Source organism: Cebus imitator, unplaced genomic scaffold (genome assembly GCF_001604975.1).
Source record: "Cebus imitator isolate Cc_AM_T3 unplaced genomic scaffold, Cebus_imitator-1.0 Scaffold214, whole genome shotgun sequence".
NCBI lineage: Eukaryota > Metazoa > Chordata > Mammalia > Primates > Cebidae > Cebus > Cebus imitator.
In genome coordinates this window covers 1,420,000-1,443,995 of record NW_016107529.1, presented here as the reverse complement: position 1 = coordinate 1,443,995, position 23,996 = coordinate 1,420,000, and the positions used below count along the sequence as shown (strand labels likewise).

The window sequence follows — 23,996 nt, the reverse complement described above, 5'->3', positions numbered from 1 at the left end:
AAAAAAAAAAAAAGGAAAGAGCATTGGAATCCTAATACTCGTGGATAAAGAAGAGAGTAGAGAAAAGAAGTTTACTAAAATGGTTTCTAGAACTGTTAATGACTTAGGTATTGATGTTTAAGTAATAGTACTGAGAATTTTAAATTGGTTATCTATCTATATTTGTATAGTTTCTTCTGTTACATGCTACTCCTCCCTATCCCTTATGCCAGATTGATTGATTTAGAGACAGGGTCTTCCTGTGTTGCCCAGGCTGGTCTCAAACTCCTGAATTCAATCAGTTCTCCTGTCTCATCCTCCCAAGTAGCCGAGATTACAGGCGCACAGCACTGTGCTTGGCTCCCACCCCACCACTTTCAATTTTAAAATTTAGAAACAGTCTAGAAAAATTATAAGGTGATGTATGTGAAAATGGGTAGCACTTTGCATACTAGGTGCTTAATAATGTTTTCATTTTTATTTTGTTGCAAATAGCACTGGAGCCCCAGGGACAAAGTATATGATTCTGATTATATTTGAAATATTATCTTCAGTCTGTGTCTGAGGGTAGAGCAAGAACAATTAGTTTTAATAGTCTTTTTCTGTTTGTAGAAACCAAATTGTGTCCTCGTTCATAGTGCAAATATTTCAAAAGTTTTTACATTTGCCAGGCTCAGTGGGTTACACTTGTCATCTCAACTACTCAAGAGGCTGCATGAAGCCAGGAGAAGGAGAAGACTGGCTTGGTCAACATAGCAAGACCTTGTCTCTGTTTTTGTTTTTTTAAGGTTCTACATTTGCTTATATCTTTTCTTTTCCCTCTAAGAGAAAACATGCAGTTTTTAGGCTAGGTGTGATGGCTCATGCCTGTAATCCCAACACTTTGGGAGACTGAGACAGGGGATCACTGAGCTCAGGAGTTTGAGACTAGCCTGGCCAACATGGTGAAAACCCGTCTCTACTAAAAATACAAAAATTAGCTGGTCATTGTGGCATGTGCCTATGGTCCCAGCTACTAGGGAGGCTGAGGCAGGAGAATCACTTAAACCCTGGAGGTGGAGGTTGCAGTGAGCCGAGATTGCACCACTGCATTCCAGCCTGGGTGACAGAATGAGACTCCGTCTCAATAAAAAGAAAAAGAAAACATGCAGGTTTTTTTTTTTTTTTTTTTTTTTTTTTTTTTTTAGTGGTTTCATTATTTCTTACTGGCTTTAACACTCATCCTTTTGACCCTGAAGATCAAAAGTTGAAGTAGCGTGAACTTTTTTTTTTTTTTTGGAGATAGGATCTGGCACTGTCACTCAGGCTGGAGTGTAGTGATGTGATCTTGGCTCACTGCAGCCTCCGCCTCCCATCCTCAAGAGGCCCTCCCTCCTCAGCCTCCCGGGTAGCTGGGACTACAGGTGCAAGCTACCGTGCCAGGGTTATTTTTGTATTTTTTGTAGAGTCTGGGTTTCACCTTGTTGTCCAGGCTAGTCTAGAACTCCTGGGTTCAAGCAGTCCACCCACCTATGCCTCCCAAAATGTTGGGATTACAGGCGTGAGCCACAGGGCCCAGTCAACTTGAAGATACAAGACTGCTCAAAGGTGGTTTAACCGTGGCTATCATAACCAATCATTAGGGGGCACTGTGTGGGAGAAGATTGCTTCTGGATGCTGCAGCTGAGGATTCGTCTCATAGTTAGCTTTAGAAGGTAGGATCAGTTTGCCTAGATAACATTTTAGCAAAAATGTCTTTGCAAATTATACAGATTACCATGGCATTTTTAAAAGTTATTTTTTGAGACAAAATCTCTCTCTGTTGACCAGGCTGGAGTGCAGTGGCGTGATCTCAGCTCACTGCAACCTCCACCTCCCGGATACAAGCTATTTTTGTGCCTCAGCCTCCCGAGTAGCTGGGATTAGAGGCATGTACCATCACGCATGGCTAATTTTTGTAGTTTTATTAGAGACAAGGTTTCGTCTTGTTGGCTCGGCTGGCCTCGAATTCCTGGCCTCAAAGGATCCACCCACCTCTGCCTCCCAAAGTTCTAGGATTACAGGTATGAGCTACCAAGCCCAGCAACCATGGTATTTTTCTTACAGCCTTCCCCACTAACCCCTCCCCTCATAGTCATCACAAAACAAAACTTACACAGTTAACTTACCAGTTTCTGTGGAAAACATCACCAGCCTAATTTAGTTGTTATTCTGTGTTTCCATAGTGCCTTAGGGAAAATAGGTATTAGAGTTCAGAAGCACAGGGTACAATATGTGAATTGTAAGTTTGCTGCTTTGCCCATCCCTCATTAGACCCAGTGAGGGCAGATATATGATTTTACTATGTTCACTTACGTGGTACCTGGAAGTCTAATCATAAGAGTGTAATCTCTGAAGTTAGACCTAGGTCATTGGTACTTTTTTGTATGACATTGAAAGCAAGTAACTTAACATCAGTTTCCTCATCTGTAAAATGGAAATGATGATAATAACTTCATAATGATATGAATCTCTTAGTGGCTGATATGTGGTAGAACTTATTGTTAGTCACTATTATTATTGGCTAAGTAAATGGATCAGGCTAGAGTCTAAGTTTAAAGATAATACCCTTATCTGACTCCTCCAACAAACTGTTCTCACAAGGAGCATGAATGTGGTAGAATCAGCCCCAAACAAGACCTATGTAAAAAAAAAAAATATATATATATGAAACAAAAAAAAAAAAAAAAAAAAAAAAAAAAAAAAAAAAAAAACAGTGTCAGTCTGGGTAATATACAGTTATGTTCAGTGATCAGAACAAGGTTTTACTCTGTATGAACTCCTGCCATGGGATAGAACTAAAACATGAAAAGTAACTGCCACAAAAACACTGTTGATCCTTTTGCTGATGTTTCACTATCACTGTAAGATTTTAAAGTGTGAGTACCCTTCAAAAGTATTCTATTTTCAATAGGTTGTAATGGCTCACCTTATAACTTATGTGCAATAAAAATTCCCTCTTGGCTTTTTAAATATAATATTCATACTTCTATGAAGGAAGTATTATCACCTTCTAAGAATTTGCAGAGTAGTTAAGTGCCGAAAATAGGGTCTTGTATGTGGTATACACTCAATAAATATGTTGAAAGAATGAATGATTGACTTGCCAAGGTCAAAGAACTAGCAAGTAGTGAAACAGGGATTCAGATCTGGCTTTATGACTCCCAAGCAGATTAAAGCCATAAATATTATTCTTGCCAACTTATCCTCTTCCAGAGCTATCCAGGAATTGTAGAACTAGACAAAGTTGGTGTTCCAAAGTAGTCTGGCAGTCAAACAGGTCCTGGCAAACCTGTTTGCAAAGTTATTACACAAGTCTGCCAGTCAAGATCAAGAAACATACATGAGGAACTGCATAAAGGCAAGCACTAAAAATATTAAACATATGTATAGATTCGTATGTAAAGATAAAGGAAGATCTATGTGCTAATCAAGACTTCCGGAACTCTGAGCTCCTTAGCCTAGCATTTGAAGCCCTCCATAATGTAGGTCTTGAATATTGTTAAGGGTTTCTCTGTCATAGACTCTTCTTCACATCCCCTTATACTTCTTCCTCATTGCTTTCTACACGTTTCTTAATATTCCCCCATCTTCATTTCTGTTCAAATTATTCTAGGTCTGAAATCATGTTCCATATCTACTTATCAAATTATTATCAATTTTTATTCATAGTACTTCAAAGTGTTCTCCCTTCTCCACAATCTTAACTTCTGTTTGATGTTTTTCTCTAGAGCCTCTCTGAGGTCAGTGACTTCTATCTTTTATTCCTGTATTATTACAAATAATAGGAATCAAATAATTATAGAGTGAATGAATGAGTGGTAAACTTCTAGCAGACAGGAGTCTTGTTCACCTATTCTTGCCCAGCAGCCCAGCCTTTTGGGAGGTAGGATGCTCAGGTTTGAAGAACATAGAATGAAATGTAGGTTAGGAACTGGATTCCACCTCTTTGTAGCTTGATGACCAGGGGCAGTTACTTAACCTTTCAGAAGTACAATTTTGTGAGTAAAATGAAACCTCAGATAGGCTAAAAAAAATGATCATCAGTAGTTCTTTATATGCAGTTCAGAATATGCAGAAATATTTCTTAAGTCTTTATACAGTTGAATTGAATCACCTTCTAGTGTGCTACCTTCCAAGGGATATCCTGATAATCAGTTATAAAAACATATGGTCTAGAATTTGGGGCATCCACACATGAAACAAAGCAAACTGTATAAGATGAGCTATAATTGTTAAATAAAATATGTGATAGGAATTCAGAGAAGAGAAGGTCATTAGTAAATGGAAGTAGAGGCCTGAAAGGTGATCTGAAAGTTGTGCAGTATTTGGAAGGGAGTAAAGGAAAGGAGGATGAGAACAGTATGAACAAAGATTGTAGTGAGCATGTTTTTTGACATGAGGGCATGTCAGTCAAGATCTAGAGAAAAAGGAACATTTTGTAGAATAGTCGTAAAATAGATGTACTTAGAAGGCCTTGAAACTTCAATAAGTCTTTCCATTACTTGCCACTTCTGTCCCCAAATTCATTCAACATATATATATTGAACATTGACCCCATCTATTATTTGGGCCTCATTTCCCAGTAGACTTCTCTCACACAGCCTTTGCTATAGTCACATTGAGCTTTTTACTGTTTCCTGAACATGGTCATTTTTCTGTCCTTCCCACCTTTAATGTCTCATCAGCACTTGGCATAATTGATCCTCCCCTCCTATTTGAAACAGTCATTTCTTTTGGCTCCCTTATGCTATACTTTCTTGATTTTTCTCTTCTCTCAGTGATGATTTATCATTCTCCTTTAAACTGACTCATTCTCTTCTGCTTGATTTCAAATGACTGAAATGCCCTAGGGTTCCATCTTGGCCTCTCTTTTCTCGATGTCACTTATTTTTTCTAGGTGATTTGTTTTGGCCACGAAGTCTAAAACCTGACTATATGTTACTGACTCTCCTGCTCTGGGTTCTCTTACTTGACCTTTTATTCTTATATTCAACTGTACATGACTTTTTTTTCAAAATGTCTAATAGACACCTCAGAACATCTTGATAGACATCTCAAACTTTGAACCAAAACTTCTCTCTCAATTTCTTCACCTCACTTGCCACTACTCCACTTTTTCTTGTTAAATGTAATTCCATTCTTCTGTTACTAACGCCAGAAACCTTGGGGTTATATTTTTCTCTCATATCCATCAATAAGTGGTCTAACTTCTACCTCTAAAATATATTCTGAACTTTACAGCTTTTCATCTCTTCCTCTGCCACCCTACTCCAAGCTACCATCACTTTTTTTTGGTGCTAGAGTTTCACTCTTGTCCTCAGGCTGGAGTGCAATGGCCTGATCTCGGCTCACTGCCACCTCCCTTTCCCCCACCCCCAGTTCACTGGATTCTCCTGCCTTAGCCTTTCTAGTAGCTGTAGCTGGGTTACAGGCATACACCACCACACCCAGCTAATTTTTTGTATTTTTAGTAGAGACGGGGTTTCACTGTATTGGCCAGACTGGTCTTGAACTTCTGACCTTGTGATCCACCTGCCTCAGCCTGCTACCATCACTTTTTTCCTGAACCAACCTCCTATCTGCTCTCCTTACCTCCAGTCTTTGCTCACTGTAGCCAGAGCAGCCAGAATAATCTTGTGTTAAGTGTAAATGTAAGTCAGATCTTACCAGTTCCCTTTATAAAATGTTCCGGGGTGGGCTGGGCATGGTAGCTCACTCCTGTAATCTCAGCATTTTGGGAGGCCAAGGCAAGCGAATCACCTGAGGTCCAGAGTTCAAGACCAGCCTGGCAAACATGGTGAAACCTGCGCCTGACCAAACCAGAGTCTTTGAGTATACATTTTAGTAACATATTTGGATGTAATTGACAGTTTTGTTGGAGGAGATACATATGCAGATATTATGAGTTAGCATATGACTTGTAGAAAATTCTTAAGTATACAAAGCATTTAGACTTGAAATTTAAAAACACCTTGGTAGAGAAAGAGTTAACAGGTTAGCTCCCCTTGGTTCTCAGTGTGTTCTCTTGCCTTTAGGAGCTGAAAATATGGTAACATTGGGCCCAGACATGCCTGTGTGGAGGTTAGGGTACTCCTGGGGTTTTTGCAGCTAGCTGTAAAGCAAGCTAGAACTTGTTCATCTCTAAGTTCCTTGTTTTTCTTTCAACCCTTTCAGTGCCCTGCAGGAGTCATTAAATCAAAACTTCATGCTGATCATCACCCACCGAGAAGTCCAGCGGGAGTATAACCTGAACTTCTCAGGAAGCAGTACTATTCAAGAGGTGAGTTATGTCTCACAGCTAAGAAATAAAGGTAGCTCATTATAGCTAATGTTGACCCTGTTAAAGAGGGCTTATCTGTTCTGGTTGGAGATTCTCTTTATGTTTCATTATTGGGTTCTTAAATTTTAATTAACTGGAGCATCAGTGATTACTGTAGATATACTAAATGACTTGACCTAGAAAGAAAGATGTAAATGGGAACTCTAGATAATTTTTAAACTAGTCAACTTGAAACACTGCTTAAACATAACTGATTATTGTGTAATATATTTCATGGTTTTATAGTAATTATTCAAAATACTAATTTGGAAATTGTTGACAAAATTCATTCTGGAGGATCTTTTATTTTATTTGAAAGGTCGCTTTCAAATAATTATTTATATTGCATACCCTGTTTCTAAAAGGAATTTGGGCAGCTCAATCCTGGCCTTGAGCAGGATTCCTAAGATGCTGCTGGAGACTATCTTATAGTGTCAATATTTTCTTCAACATGACCAACCGGGGCCACTCTTTCAAAAGAGAACCAACCCCAAGAGAGAAGTGGTACCTTCTTGGTATGCCTTGGGCCCCACCCACCTAAAGCTAGTAATTTTTCTCTATGGAGGGTGAGGGGAGCGTTTAAGGCTATGACAGCACTTGTGTTTACAAACATTGAAATGATGACTATGTCATATTACACCTTATAAGTTATGAAAGCAACAATCATTTGTCTACTAATTTCTCTAAAGAGAATTAATCATCCTTAATTTTGGATTATTTTATAATTTTTTTCTTAGACTACATTGCTTAAAATAATCAATGTCATTTTGAAAGAACAAGTCATTTTCACCCTAATGTTTTCTTTCTGAAGTATATGAATTGTTTCTGTAGACTATTAATGGTTTTCTTTTTTTATATTGTCAATGAATTTCAGCTTTGAATTTGACGTAAATAACTCATTGCTTTCAGTTTATTTTCTTTGATTACTTGAATAGTTTGTTGACTAGCAGCAAAAGTCTTTAAAATTTTTTCTGATCTGATTCCTAAACTGAATCATAGGTTTGAGTTATTTGATTTTTTTTTCAGGACTTTAAAATGTATAAATTGTGATTTCATTTTCAGCCTCCATAATATTTTATTCTCTAAATTGAAAAATTTAATTCCTTGAAGAATCATTTGTGTTTTTCTGGTAGAAATAATATTTTGCTATGGCTCTATCTCAGAGTTATTATAGTATTTGAAATTTCAATGGATAGTAAAATGTAAATTATGTATGTGAATATAATTAAACAAGGAAATTTAGATTTAAAATAACTTCAGTTTTTTCAAAACAAAGATAATAGGTAAATTTATTTTGTTGCTGACTTTTTAAAATTGAAGAGTAGTATAATGCATAGTGGATAAATATAGTTTGCCTTTTTTCTTTCGGATTGAATTTTCTAGCCATGATTTTGCTGCCACCCCCTCAATCCCCACCCCCAGTTTCTGTGATTTGGGTGTGTTTCAACTTTCTCCCACAAGAGGGCAGAAAGGACTATTCAGCAGATAGCCTAAAAATGCAATTCAGTGTTTTCAAATTAGCTTCTCTTATATTAACAAAAAGGAGCATAATGGCCAAGTTATTGTTTGATTTACAGATAATTGGCATATTGCAGGGAGGAGACTTAATTTCACCCTTTTAAATTAAACAGGGAGATTTAAAAAGACATAAAATATTCATTAATGTTCGGTGATTATAAAGTAGTGGCATATATTTATTTTACCTTTATTACTGTTTCGATGGGAAAATACTGCAAATATTTCCGAAATCGAGTTGGCCATACTGACAAGTTGAAATGTTTAAGCAGCGTTAATGCAATCTGCTCACACCTGATATCCTATGCAGAATGATTCAAAATGACTACATCAATTATTAAAAAGAAATATTTAAAATTCTGTAAATGTCCCATTGTGTGCCACAGTTGGCTGAAACTGTTCTCCATGGCCTGCTATTTAGATTATCAAATATATCTTAAGCTTCAAGGACTTAAAAACAGTTAATCTTTTTTATACCATTTTTTAAATGTCATTTTTAAAATGTTCCAGAAATATTTTTGCCAAGACAGATATTCTTATGTATTCCTTGTCAAGAGTTTGGTTTCTTTCCTTTTTTCTCTTTTTCCTTTTTTAATTTAAAATAATATTTTTAAATGCTAGTTTGCTAGTAACAAATAAATACAGTTGCTACTTATGTCACTTGCTTCTCTGTGAGTAGACAGCTACACATAGGCTCTTTTAGTCTGTACAACATAGATAAAGGATGTGGGTCACCTCTCTGGGCCTAGTTCTGTGACTTTTCTGCTTAAACTTGTGGAATGGACGGGGTGGTTTTAGGTGAAGGACAAGATGTTCTTATCTACAGCCATTCAATTTACAATGACACTTAAGTATGTACATTTTTCTTGTTGCATGATTGGAAAGTTAGTTTCATTGCATCAAGATAAAAATATAATTCTGAAACAATTTTGTAGTTTTATTTTATAATGCTAGTATTTGTTTTTTATTAATGTGAATGCTTAATTATGCCATATATGCTAAATTTAAATTAATCTCTGTCACCAGTTTCAGGAATTTCATTTCAGTATTAATAGGTCCAAGAATAAATTCTGACTAACATAATTGAGGGAAAGGAAAAAATGTTTGAAACACGAAACAAAAATTCCTGGTCATTTTTTTTTTTTTTTAATTTTTGAAAGCCTTGCATTTTAAAAAGAAAGCTTTGCACTATTTTTTACCCTGAGGGAAATTTCTGTTAAATGAAATAGGATTGAAAAAGGCACTATGATTTCAACTTTTAATTAGAACAAAGTAGATTTTTTAAAAATACTGAGTTAGAAAATAGAACTAAAATGCAGTTTGAATTTTGAATAAACTATTCAATGACCATATGGTCATTGCAAGTTAGTGGTGTTAAACCAAGAGTTGTACAAGTGTTTGTTCATTCTGGCTTTGTGGTCTGCTGCCTCACAATGCATGACTTGTGTCCTTTGGGTGCTCTAGATTTTAATTTAAGCCAGTTAGTTATTGAGGGTTTTCGTTTGATTTTGTTTTTTTAAAGCTCTGTACAAATCCTTCCACTTACATTATCCTCCTAGTTGAGGAAAAAGCAGTGACAGAATAAAAAGGTCAGAATGGAGAGAGTTACAAGTAGTCTTAAGACAAAAAATCTTTTATCTTTTCCATTACGGCAAAACAGCTTATAAAAATCATCAATGAATGTGACAGTAACTTTGTGATAGTCTATCTTTTTGACCTTTTTGGGTCCTAAATTAGCTATTTGTCACACTTTAAAATTGTGAATTTCCTTAAATAGGCTTACCTTATTTTAATGAATTTTTTTATGCTGAGAATTCAGATTTTTCAACAGTTTATTGTGCAGATTCTAGTAATTCTCACTAATGCTATTAAAGATCTGTGGTTACAAATGCACTTGGGATGGGTTAAATTAAGGGGAAAAAAAGATTGATTTGCTTTCAGCAAATCCAAAACCCAGGTGTGGAAAAGGATATGGAGTCCCTGAAATCAAGCCAACTTTTCTTGGAAACTGATTCTTTGTTATCGGTCTTACTACTGCAAAAGCTTCTGTTAGGTAAAATATTGTTTTCTTTGAATGTGTTATATAATTTAAGGAATATACACATGACCCAGAATAACAATAAGAAACCTAAGTATTCTTAGTGCAGAATCATGGAGTATTACTTATCTCTTATATCAAGAAGCATGATACATAGCTACTGGAATTATTTAAATCCTCTCCCAAGTTTCACTTTACCCCAGAATTCTCACTGTTCTTATTAATGTTGATTTAGTTCTTAATGGCATGAAAGGGGAAAATTGACAACCTGTAAAGATATATATTAGGGAGTAGTAAAACATTTCAGTACTAGTACGACCTTGTACAAACTAGTCATTAAGTGGGAAGCCATTAGAGTCGAATTAGTATCAGGAACTGAAAGAACTAAATACATAGATTATGCCAATCCTTAAAAATAATCTTGGTTACATAATCATGAAGCCGATTCTGAACATTTGAACCTAATATCAGATTTTGTGTGTTGTGTCTATTTTTCTACTTGCTACTTTCTTAACTTGCTTTACAAATGTCAAATATTTTGAACTGTTCTCCTTTAATGCTGGTGGCCAGTAACAGTAATTAAAATATGTAGTGTTTTACAAATTGTGTTAATTATTGATGTTGTAGTAGTGGGTTGAATATACATTCTTAACTAACATGGCCTTTCTGTAAATGTTTTAAGTATTGGGTGTTTTTTTGGTTTGTTTGTTTGTTTTCTAGTATGGGGAGGTTTGGGGTTGCTGGCAGAGAACTGAAATAAGAGTAGGATAACTGAGAATGTGCATATGCAAGAGGGTAAATTAAGTTGTGTGCTTATTTAATTAAAAGTTTAAGTGGTTTGTTTTTACTGCAAGATAAATGGCATATATTGGATCAATTATAATGAACCAATTTAATTAACATATATTATAGCTTGATTTTTTTCAAAATTTGAAATCATAAATGACATTTTAGCAAGAATGAAGGATATAATTTCTTCTGCAACTGGGCAGTGAATTCAAGCTTTCAGAAAAGAAGATTATGTGTTTCTTTCAAATATGCATATATGTTATTAGTTTCAAGTTGCATTTGGAAATTGAGATCTGTTGAAATCATACCACTTCAAATGAATAAATCAATAGGAATCATTTTATAAATATTGAGGTTTCCTGTGATTCTTAATAAATTATCCCCTGAGGTAATAAATTTAATATTTATAATGCAGCTCTTTGGAACTGACAAGTCTTTATCCCCCTCTAGAAGTATTTTAGAATAATCTGGATTGGATATCTTTTTCGACCCATATAAGTATTTGTCTACCTACATTTCAAGAAGACAGAGGCAATGAAATTTTAAGAATTAAGGACAGTCTTTAGCCTTTTGTTAGTTAAGATGTGTATGTCAAACATCATAGCCGACTACCTTTTATAATTTGTGATTTCTGTGTTGGTAGTTTTGAAATGCCTGGGTTAAGAGAAATTACATTCAGTTATCAGAAGCTAATAAACATAAGATTTTTTTATATGCAAGAAAAGGCAGAGAGTAAATAATTGCACTGGTGACCAATACTGTAATAATCCTGTTTTACAATATGCACTTGACAGGTTGTAATAGTGCTAATTGAAGAGACTAATTCACACTTGCTTCATTCTATTCAAAGGCAAAATCAGCAGCTTGTTTTGCTTTTGACCAGATGGTCCTCATGAACACCTACTGTGCACTTTAAGTGCTTTACTAGAATTACAAAGGCCGGGGGCTGCGTTCGACTCCAAATGATTTGAGAAGGGTGGGGGGAAGAACCTCTGTGCTCAATGGATTTGGTGCAAGTAAATTAATTCTAGTGGACCCATTACACATTGAGCCCCCTTTTCAAAGCTCTGAGCCTTCTCGCTTGCTCTGTAGCAATGAGAAAGAGAAAGGCAGATTACTGCAAACAGAAATAAAAAAAAAAAAGAGGGGGTATGAAAGGGAGAAAAGAGGCCTTGAAGCCTTTCATATCATTTGAGTTTTTCAAGTGCGTTATTTTTGGGGAGGGTGGATGTATGAAAAGCCAATTGGAGTTTTTTTTGTTTTAAAGTGCGCTATTTAAGCACCATGAATATAGGCGCAAGAGCAACAGTTGACTGAGTTTACTGTGGTGAAGCTTTGTGTCCGAGGATGAATCAAATTCATTATATTCAACTCTTTGTGTTTTAACATGAATGTAGGCTTAGTTTCACAAGACTGTGTCTGTTTAGGATAATTATAATTTAATATTTTCCTTTCATAAAGTTATCACTGTAGATGTCTAAAATTTTAATCAAAGCAGATTTTGTACATTGACTTTGAAGCCCCCTGACAGTTTAAAATTCAAAGGAAAGCTTTTTTAGTTTTCAAAAGAAAAGAAAGGCACATTCTAATGGCATTGAAGCAGAGATTATTATAACTAATTAGAAGTCACACATCTGTTAGCGTTTGGTTTGTGACTTATTTATGTATTTTTTGAGTAAAATATATACTTTAAAAATATATTGCTGTTATTGTATGAACCTAAAGGGATAAAATGCACTTAAAAGGGAACCATTTATTTGAGCCAACCATTTTTTGCAAGTCTCTAGATGGTCCTATAAAAATATGTAATGTAATAAAGTACATTAAATGTGAATTACAGTTGTATAATTAATAATCTTAATTTGGAATATGTTTTTAAACAAAATATTTTCACACAGTTCTGTTATAATTCTGATTATTAAAGTTATGAGATTAAAAAAATAAGCCTGTGCAGTTTGTGCAAATTTATAGTTATTTCTTATCCTTAAAGCTTGTAGTACTATAATTTGGAATACTAACACTGTAGAATAATTCATTCTTATTGTAAACTATGCAGGTTAGGATACAAGAAATCAAATTTAGAATATACATCACTTGCTTTTTATGTTGTTATAGTTCTAAGTTTAATTCTTGTGATATATTTTAATGGCATTGTTTACTTTTGTTTAATGGCATATATTACTACCACCATGTTCCAGTTTATTTTAATTATAGCTATTAGCAAGGAATACGACAAAATCTTACCAATAGTACATAATGATAATTGTAAATGTTTCATAGTCTTTTTAAAGTTCAGATCATTTCTTCAAATGAATGTCTGGAATTTATATTTTAAAAGGCGTATTGCATCAATATGCTTTTCATGTCAGTAAGTTTTAATTATATTTTTAGAAAATAAAACACAGAAATACACAAGCAACCACAAAAATCTTTTTTATTTCTTAAAGACTTCATGTAAGAGGGTAACATGCTTTTTTTGATATTTAAAATAAAATTTGATTCATATTAATGTACTCATACTTTGGGACTGCTCATTGAAAGGTAAGTTATAGGGTGAGGAGGGATATAAGGGGAATTCCCAAACCTTCCATCAGCAAAATATCCAGTGAAATTTATAAGTAATGAAGCATTAATGAATTGATATCCTTGGGGAGAAAAATATTTCAAGAAAAAATATGAAAGATTAAGAAAAACTCACTGCAAAAAATTTTTTGCAGCAGACCATTTAAAAGAAAGGTAAAGGTACTAGATTTCCTTCTTGTAGGCACAGTGAAAAGCTATCTTTAATGCCAGAGCCTCAGTTACAGAAGTGGATTGATCATGACAATGTAGTCACTTACTTAGATTGGGCTGATTCTTTGGTTTCACAGAGACAGTGCCTCATGCATGAAGAAGAGGTTTTTCTTTTTCAGCATTAAAATATTAACTCCTAGATTTCTGAATGCCAGCGACAAGGTTTTTTTCCTAGGATATGTGTTGGGAAAGGCTGTAATTTCTTCATAGATGTGTTAAGTACCACATTACTTAAGCTGAGAAGTATTTTAACATTTAACTATCCTCCAGTCATGAAATAAGAAATAGTAACCTCTTTATTCCTCACCAACCCTCTGTAAAACAAACAAACACACACACACACGCACACACACACACACACACACACACACACGCGGAATTAAACCAAAGGGAGGGTAAGTGAATATAAAGTGCTCATAAATATAATCTGTACGAAGCCTAGGCATATAAAGGTTATGACAGCCTCTTAAAACATCTGATTATGGTAACTTTTCTTTTGTCTAATATGTCTTGTATATGACGCAGTGTTATTTAGTCAAGGAGTTTTTCTTTTTCAAACATACTTTTTATGGTAAATTTTCTTTTAAAAAAATTACTGCTCAATATAGGGCTATAGTATAGTAGCTTATTACCCTCAGTGTATTCCTATTATTATTTTGAAAACCTTTTTTTAAGAGAAAAAAGATTTTAAAAGCTTGTAGTAAACATTTTATATAAATGACAAAATGTATTCCTTGCTTTGTGGTCATTGCGTGACCAGACAGTAGAGTACTGGATTGTTCTAGGGTTTTACAGCTGCAAGGCAAAAGCATCTGCTCACTGCAAAGCCGGCATTGTTTAATTTTGACACTGACTTTTCCATGAGTCTTGTACCAAGCACTGGATTAGATGCCACTAAGATGAAATTTGTTTTAAGTTGCTCCCAAAGTGCAGCTGTTCCTATATACGGCCTGTCTTGTAGCTTAACCAGAACAGACAGACATAGGATCAATCAGAATCTTTGTATAGGGTCACCTCAGTAGGCTAGGGGGGCCCAGAGAGAGAATGTTAATGATATTATTTATCATGAATAACTGCAAAATTAGTTTCTGGGCTTATTTAATGTCTGTAGCACAGCCCCCCACCTTTTAAAAGCAATAGAACTGTTATTAAATATTTAGCTTTTTAAACTGGATTATCATGGCTAAGTATTAGAGTGCCCCTGTATGCATTAGCATTAGGCACTATTTCTTCACAATCAACTGCAAGAAAAATGATTAGTTTATTGGTCACTAAAGTAGTGATTGGCTGAAAATAAAACCTATTCTAAAGTGGCTTTGCTAAAATCTTGAAAAGTGGACATTTTTATAGAATGATAATTTTTCTTTAATGTTTCAAGTGAATGAAAAATGAAAGAGCACCTCACTTCCCAGGTTTCCTGGGATTGTGTGAATTTCTACCCAGCTGGTCCAAATTGATTGATACAGGGCCAAATATTTGTCTGCCTACATTTCAAAGTCTATAATTTGCTAATGAATTGTGGTAATAATCTTTCATCATACATGAAAGATTTAGCCAAACAATTTGCTAAGTATATATTTTGATCATAAAATTTTTGGACTTACACCAAGCTTTACATCTACTTTATAGCTAATGCATGGGGGGGGGAGGGAGGGCAGTAGGAAAAATAATACTGAGCATGGATATTTGATGGAAAGAATGAAGAAAGCATGAGGAAAGAAGGTACTTTGGAAAAGAATGATACTAGAAAAGTCCCATGAGTGACAGAGGAAAACCAATTATATTTGCACTTAAGAGTTCAAAATAGAATTTTTAAAAATGCCAGTATAGTTTTGGTTCGCAGTATCCAGAGATATATGGTATCCATTTAGATGAAGGCAAGGAAGGAATCTTTTTCTGTTTTGGCTACAGCTATTCCACACATTGATTATGATTGTAATTGCCTAGAAACTTGATGCTACACAAGTCAAATGCCCACAAAGTTTAAATAATTGAGAAATAACAGTCAAAGTCAAATGTTTGTTGAGGTTGATTAACAAGAATCCAGTGAAGAAATAAATGTGATTTGACTAATTCCAGAAGAAGCTGGGAGAGTAACCTCTTAGTAAAGCCTTTGAAAGGACTGTAGGCACCCAAGAGAACATTTTCTTCCTCCAAAACAAGAAAAGACCGTATAAAGGAAAATTAGGCTTGTTTCTGGGAGGCTATATACCTTTGCTTGGAAAAGCGTAAACCTTATTTTTTATGTATTTTGAGAGAGGAGCATAAGATATACTCCAGAGGAAATCCAGGATTACACTATGGAATGAAAGAGCTAGGCAATGTTCAAAATAAGACTCTATCTTACACATGTAATAACTCTTCCATTGTTAGAAATCAAGGTGCCATGATTTCCTATTTGACTTATGTAATTTGAATTGTTTTCAAGTTGTGCATGTGGAGAATCTTGAATAATATTGGTAGAATTTCCCTTGCCTAGCCATTTAATAGCAAGTAGTTTTAAAAAAATAAATAAAAGGGCCAGGTGCAGTGGCTCACGCCTGTAATCCCAGCACTTTGGGAGGCCAAGGCGGGTGGATCACCTGAGATCAGGAGTTCAAGACCAGCCTGGCCAACATGGTGAAACTCCATCTCTACTAAAAGTACTGAAATTAGCCAGGCATGGTGGCAGGCACCTGTAATCCCAGCTACTCAAGGCTGAGGCAGTAGAATCACTTGAACTCAGGAGGCAGAGGTTGCAGTGAGCCGAGATTGTGCCACTGCACTCCAGCCTGGGTGACAAGAGTGAGACTCTGTCTCAAAAAAAAAAAAAAAAAGAACTTAGTTCTATAGAGAGAAATCACATATACTATAAAAGAGATGGATCCTCCATTTTATATTTTAAAGATAAACAACTCTAGAATTTTTATATACTTACAGGACCTCTTGAATGTATAGTTAAATGGCACATTTGCAGAGCATTAATTTGCATTCATTTGTATAATTCCGCTTGTGTTCTCTGCTAGAAATAAGCCTGTTTTAGATGTTAGTACAGTGGATGTCTATCCAACGTGGCATCATTAGACACTATCTTGAAAGTATTTAGGAAAGTTAAAAATCTATGTCTAACTATAGCTTTATTCAGATGAATAGAAAATTTTGTTTTACGCACTGACTTTCTTAGCCTCTTTCCTTCTATTTTGCTGCCAGTTAAAATCTATCAATTTAATAGATGCCATAATTTTTTTTTTTTTTAATTTGAGACAGTCTTGCTCTGTCGCCCAGGCTGGAGTGCAGTGGCACAATTTGGGCTCACTGCAACCTCTGCCTTCTGTGTTCAACCAATTCTCCACCTCAGTCTCCTAAGTAGTGGGTCTGTAGGCACCTGCCACCATACCTGGCTATTTTTTTCTGTATTTTTTAGTAGAGACAGGGTTTCACCATAGTGACCAGTCTAGTAACTCCTGACTACAGATGATCCTGCCCACCTCAGCCTCCCAAAGTGCTGGTATTATAGGAATGAGCCACCATGCCCGGCCTACATGCCATAATTTTTTGTAGGTATATTGTTACCACATTATAGTTGTTACTATAGCAAATACTTCTTAAAGTTTTGGTTTGGAGAGCTTTGTGGGGTTTTTTTTTCTCCTGACTGTAGTATTATAGAAGAGATCCATAATCATTACTATGAAGAAAAACTTATAATGAAAATCACATTTAAATAAAATTAATTATAAGTGAGATAATTAGTAAGATTCCTTATTTTTTTAATGAAAACTCAATTTCAAAAGCAAATATTGGAGTTATAGGTTATGTATATGAAATTCAAAATATGCTGTTAGCATTTGTTTCTAGTCCTTTCGGTGTTCTGTTATCAAAGGTACATTATATTTACATGCCTTCTTTGCCTAATGAAAATGTAAAATAATTTTGCCTAAGAAGTATGTTTATAATGCCCTATAATCATCATCATAATAATAAGAAAAGCATATCATTTAAATATCAGCTCATTGCTGTTGAATTGGGAGATTTTTCCCTTATTCTTCATATCTTAAACAAGGAAATCTTAGTAAGGCATTTTTAAAGGCTGCTATTTTTTTGCTGGTCAGTTTTTTTTTTATAACGACATATATATACATCACTTTGCTTGAAATTTGAAATATCAGAAATATAGTAAATACCTTAAGAGTCTTGATTTCTGTTAATAATTGTCACTTCAAATATTGGTTTTAAAATTTGGTGATTATGTGGGAATTTAGAAATCTCATGTGCTTTGGCCAGGCGCAGTGACTCATGCCTATAATCCCAGCACTTTGGGAGGCCGAGGCGGGTGGATCATGAGGTAAGGAGATGGAGACCCTCCTGGCTAACATGGTGAAACCCCGTCTTTACTAAATATACAAAAAAATAGCCAGGCATGGTGGCACGCGCCTTTAGCCCCAGCTACTCGGAAGGCTGAGGCAGGAGAATCGCTTGAGCCCACGAGGCAGAGGTTGCAGTGAGCCGAGATTGCGCCACTGCACTCCACCCTGGGCAACAGAGCAAGACTGTATCAAAAAAAGAAAAAAAAGAAATCTCACCTGCTTCAAGTGAACCATTTGTATAGGTGTGTGTGTGAGAAAGCAAGAAAGACAGAAAGCATATGCTGGTCTATAGGCAGTGACTATATATATAAATGTGTAAATACGTTGCTATGAAATATATGTAATCTTTTAATCCTTAAGGTATTACTTAAAGGGTTCAGTGTTGAAATAGAGTTTTCTGTTGCCATGGTGTTTGAATTTCTATAAATCAATTTTTTTCATGAATAATGAGGAATTTTATTTTTTATCTTAAAGTAGACTTTTACCTTATATGCATATGCTACAATAAGACTGTAAAAGTAAGTTATATTTACATAACAAGTCTTTCTAATATATAAGATTTTATAATATTGAGAGACAATAAATATAAATGGTGCTAATTTGATGTCATTAACTTGGTAAGTGGTAAGTGAATTAAAATTCCACATGGGCATTAAGACCGTGAAACTGGGCCAGGCACAGTGGCTCACGCCTGTAATCCTAGCACTTTGGGAGGCCGAGGTGGGTGGATCACCTGAGGTCAGGAGTTCAAGACCAGCCTGGCCATGATGGTGAAATCCCATCTTAAAAAAAAAAAAAAAAAAGACTGTGAAACCATTAGCCAGGTGTGGTGGTGGGAGCCTGTAATCCCAGCTACTCAGGAGGCTGAGGCAGAGAATCACTTGAACCCAGGAGGCAGAGGTTGCAGTGAGCTAAGATCACACCACTGCACTCCAGCCTTGGTGATAGAGCGAGACTCTGTCTCCAGAAAAAAAAAAAAAAAAAAAGCTGGGTGCGGTGGCTCACACCTGTAATCCCAGCACTTTGAGAGGCTGAGGCAGGAGGATCACGAGGTCAGGGGTTCGAGACCAGCCTGACCAACATGGTGAAACCCAGTCTTTACTTAAAAATACAAAAATTAGCCAGGCGTGGTGATGCACACCTGTAATCCCAGCTACTTGGGAGGCTGAGGAAGGAGAATTGCTTGAATCTGGGAGGCAGAGGTTGCAGTGAGCCGAGCGCACCATTGCACTCCAGCCTGGGTGACAGAGCGAGACTCCATCTGAAAAAAAAAAAAAAGAAAGACTATGGAACCAGCATAAGCACAGACAGATAGATCAATGCACTAGAATTGAGAACCTAGAAAGAAACCCTTACATTTATGGTCAATTAATTTGTAGCAAGATTACCAAGAAAATTCAACATGCGGTGCTGGAACAACTGGATATCTACATGCAAAAGAATGAAATCGGACTGTTCCCTCATACCATACAGAAAGAAAAAATAACTCAAATTGGATCACATATCCAAATCTAAGACTTAAAACTATAAACCTCATAGAAAAAAACATGAAAAATTTTTCTGGTTGTTGGGTTAGGTAATGGTTTTTCAGATAGGACACCAAAACCACAAACAAGGAAAAACAGGTTAATTGAACTTCATCAAAATTAAAAACTTTAGTGCCTCAAAGGGCATCATCAGTAAAATGAAATGACAGTTTACAGAATGGAAGAAAATATTTCCAAATTGTATATTGATAAGAGACTTATATCTAGGATATATAAAGAACTCTTATAACTCAATAATAAAAAGACAAATAATCTAATTGAAAATTGGCAAAGGATTTGAATACACATTTCTCAAGAGAAGATATGCAAACAGCCAATAAGCAAATGAAAAGTTGCCCAACATCTTTAGTCATTAGGGAAATGCAAATAAAAAATCCAAAGAAATTGAAATCAGTGTGTCAAACAGATATCTACATTCCAGTATTCATTGAAGCATTTTTCACAATAAGCAAGCAAGATATGGAAGCACTCTAAGTGTTCATCAATGAATAAATGGATAGAGATCATGTGGTGTATATTAATAGATACAACAGAATGCTATTCAGTCTTTAAAAAAAAAAAAAAATTGTCATTTTCCCCAACATGGGCAGACCTGGAAGACAGTATGCTAAGTGAATAAACATGATCTCCTTTATATATGGATTCTAGAAAAGTCAAACTCATAGAAGTAGAGAGGAGAATGTTGATTATCAGAAGCAGAGATCATGCGGTATATATTAATATATACAACAGAATATTATTCAGCCTCTAAAAAGAAGAAAATTCTGTCATTTGCAACAACATGAGCAGACCTAGAAGACAGTATGCTGAGTAAACATGATCTCCTATATTTATGGATTCTAGAAAAGTCAAATTTATAGAAGTAGAAAAAGGAATGGTGATTACCAGAGGATGGTGGTAGGGTATAGAGGGGTAGGAATGAGGAAAGAGGAGATATTGGTCAAAGGGTACAGAGTTTCAGTTTGACAGGAGTAATAAATTTTAATCTTTTGCACAGCAGGTTGACTATATTTAATAATGTGTTATATGTTTCAAAATTGCTAAAAAATTAGAATTTAAATGTTCTCACCACAAAAAAACAATAAATACTTCAAGTGCTGGATATGTGGGGATTATTGTTTTGGTTTGTTACCCAGGCTAGAGTGCAGTGGCACAGTCACTGCTTACTGCAGGCTCAAACTCCTGGGTTTAATCAATCCTCCCACCTCAGCCACCTGAGTAGATGGGACTACAGGCACTTGCCACAATGCCCAGCTAATTTTTGTATTTTTTGTAGTGATGAGGTTTCACCATGTTGCCCAGGCTAGTCTGAAACTCCTTGGGCTCAAGTGATCTGACTGCCTGGGCCTCCCAAAGTGCTGGGATTACAGGTGTCAGCCTCTACTCCCAGCTTGCTGAATATGTTAATTAACTTGATTTAATCATTTCACAATGTAAACATATATAAAAACATAACTTTATACCCCGTAAATATATAAAATTATTATTTGTCAATTAAAACAAAGGAAAAAGCACAATGAACTACCCCTTTACACCACTAGGATGACTAGAATTGTAAAAGGTGGGCTGTATGTGGTGGCTCACGCCTGTAATCCCAGTCTCTACTAAAAATACAAAAATAGCCAGGCATGGTGGCCCATCCTTGTAATCCCAGCTACTCAGGAGGTTGAGGCCAGTGGATCACTTGAGGTCAGCAGTTCAAGACCAGCCTGGGCAACATGGTGAAACCCCATCTCTGCTAACACAGACATTAACTGGATGTGGTGGTGGGTGCCTGTAATCTCTGTTACTGGGGAGACTAAGGCATGAGAATCATTTGAACCCAGGAGGTAGAGGCAGCAGTGAGCTGACATCGTGCCACTGCACTCCAGCCTGGCTGACAGAGTAAAACTGTGTCTTGGAAAAAAAAAAAAAGGTGACAGTGACAAGTGTTGTATTGCAAGGATGTTGAGAAATGAAAGATATTACACATTGCTGGTGGAATTATGACATGATGCAGTAGCTGTGGAAAAAAGTTTGATAGTTCCTCAAAATGTTGAACATAGTTACTATCTATCTGACTCAGCAATTCTAGATATATAATGAGAATTGAAAACATACGTCCATACAAAAATGTGTACGTGAATGTTTATAGTAATTGGTTCGTAATAGCCAAAATGTAGAAGTCCATTAATGGATGAATGAATAAACAAATTGTGGTATATTCATACAATGGAATATTTTCAGTCACAAAAAATGGAATGAAATATGGATACATATGACAACATCAATGAACCTTAAAAATATGCTAAATGAGGCCAGGCACAGTAGCTACGCCTGTAATCCCAGCACTTTGGGAGGCCGAGATGGGTAGATCACCTGAGGTTGGAAGTTCAAGACCAGCCTGAACAACATGAGAAACGCCATCTCTGCTAAAAATACAAAAATAGCCAGGCATGGTGGCCCATCCTTGTAATCCCAGCTACTCAGGAGGCTGAGACAGGAGAATCACTTGAACCCAGGAGGCAGAGGTTGTGGTGAGTCAAGATTGCGCTGTTGCACTCCAGCCTGGCCAACAAGAGCAAAACTCTATCTCAAAAAAAAAAGCTAAACGAAAGAAATTCAACACAAAAAGCTACATATTATGTAATTACGTTTACATAAAATGCCCTGAGTAGCTGGGTGCAGTGGCTCACGCCTGTAATCCCAGCGCTTTGGGATGCTGAGGCGGACAAATCACTAGGTCAGGAGTTTGAGACCAGTCTGACAACATGTTGAAACCCCATCTCTACTAAAAATCCAAAAAAAATATCCAGACGTGATGGCAGGCTCCTGTAATCCCAGGTACTCTGGAGGCTGAGGCAGGAGAATGGCTTGAACCCGGGGGCGGGGAGGGGGGTTGTTGCAGTGAGCCAAGATTCCACCATTGCACCCCATGGGCCAGGAAAGCAAGACTCCTTTTCAAAAAAAAAAAAAGCCCAGAATTCACACATCTATGGGGCACCTGGCTGGAGGGAAAGGAAAATAGGTAATGACCGCTATTGTCTTTGAGGTTTTATTGTTTTTGTTTTGACATTTCAGTAATAATCACAAGTTATGCAGCACAATGCATTTTAAACTTCTTCAAATAATTATTTTCTTTGTATGCAGCAGTTTTTTTGTTTGTTTGTTTTTGAGATAGTCTTGCTCTGTCACCCAGGCTGGAGTGCAGTGGCTCAATGCAACCTCTGCTTCCCGGGGTCAAGCTCACTGCAACTTCTGCCTCCCCAGTTCAAGCAGTTCTCCTGCTCAGACTCCTGAGTAGCTGGGATTACAAATATGCACCACCACACCCAGCTAGTTTTTGTATTTTTGATAGAGACATGGTTTCACCACATTGGTCAGGCTAGTCTTGAACTCCTAACCTTGGGATCGCCCGCCTCGGCCTCCCAAAGTGCTGGGATTGCAGGCATGTGTCACCGTGCCCGGCCAGTGTGCAACAGTTTTATACAAGAAATATAATGTAATTTAAACAAAACACAATGATCTTTCTATTTATACTGTAGAATGTTTAATGAACGTGGAGAATCTGTTTAAATCTTAATGTTTCATGGGTACAAATTTGTATTTGGTATCTTACCTCTCCCTACAAAAGCTAATTTTCAGAATTCTAAAATAAAGTAACAGAAAATAGAATGGCATGTTTTTAGGGTTTGTCTGTGTTGCCACATACGATCTGTATTTTATTCCTTTTTTAAGACTGAACAATATTCCATTGTATGGATATACCACATTTTTGTTCATTCATTAATGGACACTTGGGTTACTTCCACCTCTTAGCTATTATGAATAATGCTGCTGTGAACATTCATTTACATGTTTTTGTTTGTACATATATTTTCAATTATCTTGTTATAATCTAGGAGTAGAATTACTGTGTCAGATGGTAACTTTACCATATATATGATTTTTCTGTTTTTCTAATTGTAGTAAAATATGTATAACATAAAATTTAGCATTTTAGCCATTTTTACATAAAGTTCAGTGACATCAAGTGATATTCACATTCTTGTGCAATCATCACTTTACCCCATTTTCAAAACCTTTTTTGTCTTTACAAATCAAAACTCTGTACCCATTAAACAATAACTACTCCCTATTCCACTTTGCCTCTAGCTCCTAGCCAACCACCGCTCTACTTTCTGTCAAATTCTCAGTTTGACTACCCTAGGTGCCTCATAAAGTGAAATGATACAGTATGTGGCCTTTTGTATCTGGCCTATTTCACTTAGCTTACTCTTTTCAAGGTTCATTCATGTCGTAGCATGTGGTAGACTTTTATTTTTTTAAAAGGCTGAATATTCCATCATATGTAAGTACCACATTTTGTTTGTCCATTCACGCATTGATAGACTGTTGGGTTGTTTTCACCTTTTAGGTATTGTGAATAATGCTGCTATAAACATAAGTTGTACAGATACATTTTCGAAGTCCTGCTTTCAGTTCTGTCTGTTACGTATATACTCAAGAAATGAAATTGCTGACTCATATGGTAATTCTGTGTTCACGTTTTTGAGGAACAGATTTTCATAGTGACTATACCATTTTATATTTCTTCCAGCAATGCATAAGGGTTTCCATTTCTCCATGTACTAACCAATACTTGTTATGTTCTTTTTTTTTTTTTTTTAAGA

General features: G+C 35.9%; 1 protein-coding gene across 2 annotated transcripts in view; it reads left to right on the top strand.

Moving 5' to 3' along the window:
- The window catches only part of FAF1 (Fas associated factor 1), a 527,993-nt gene that overhangs the window by 242,064 nt on the left and 261,933 nt on the right, over positions 1 to 23,996 (top strand). For both annotated transcript variants that reach the window (XM_017548715.2, XM_017548716.2), the window contains exon 7: positions 6,175 to 6,280. In XM_017548715.2, the coding sequence (XP_017404204.1) occupies positions 6,175 to 6,280 (106 nt within the window). The remainder of the gene's footprint in view (positions 1 to 6,174; positions 6,281 to 23,996) is intronic.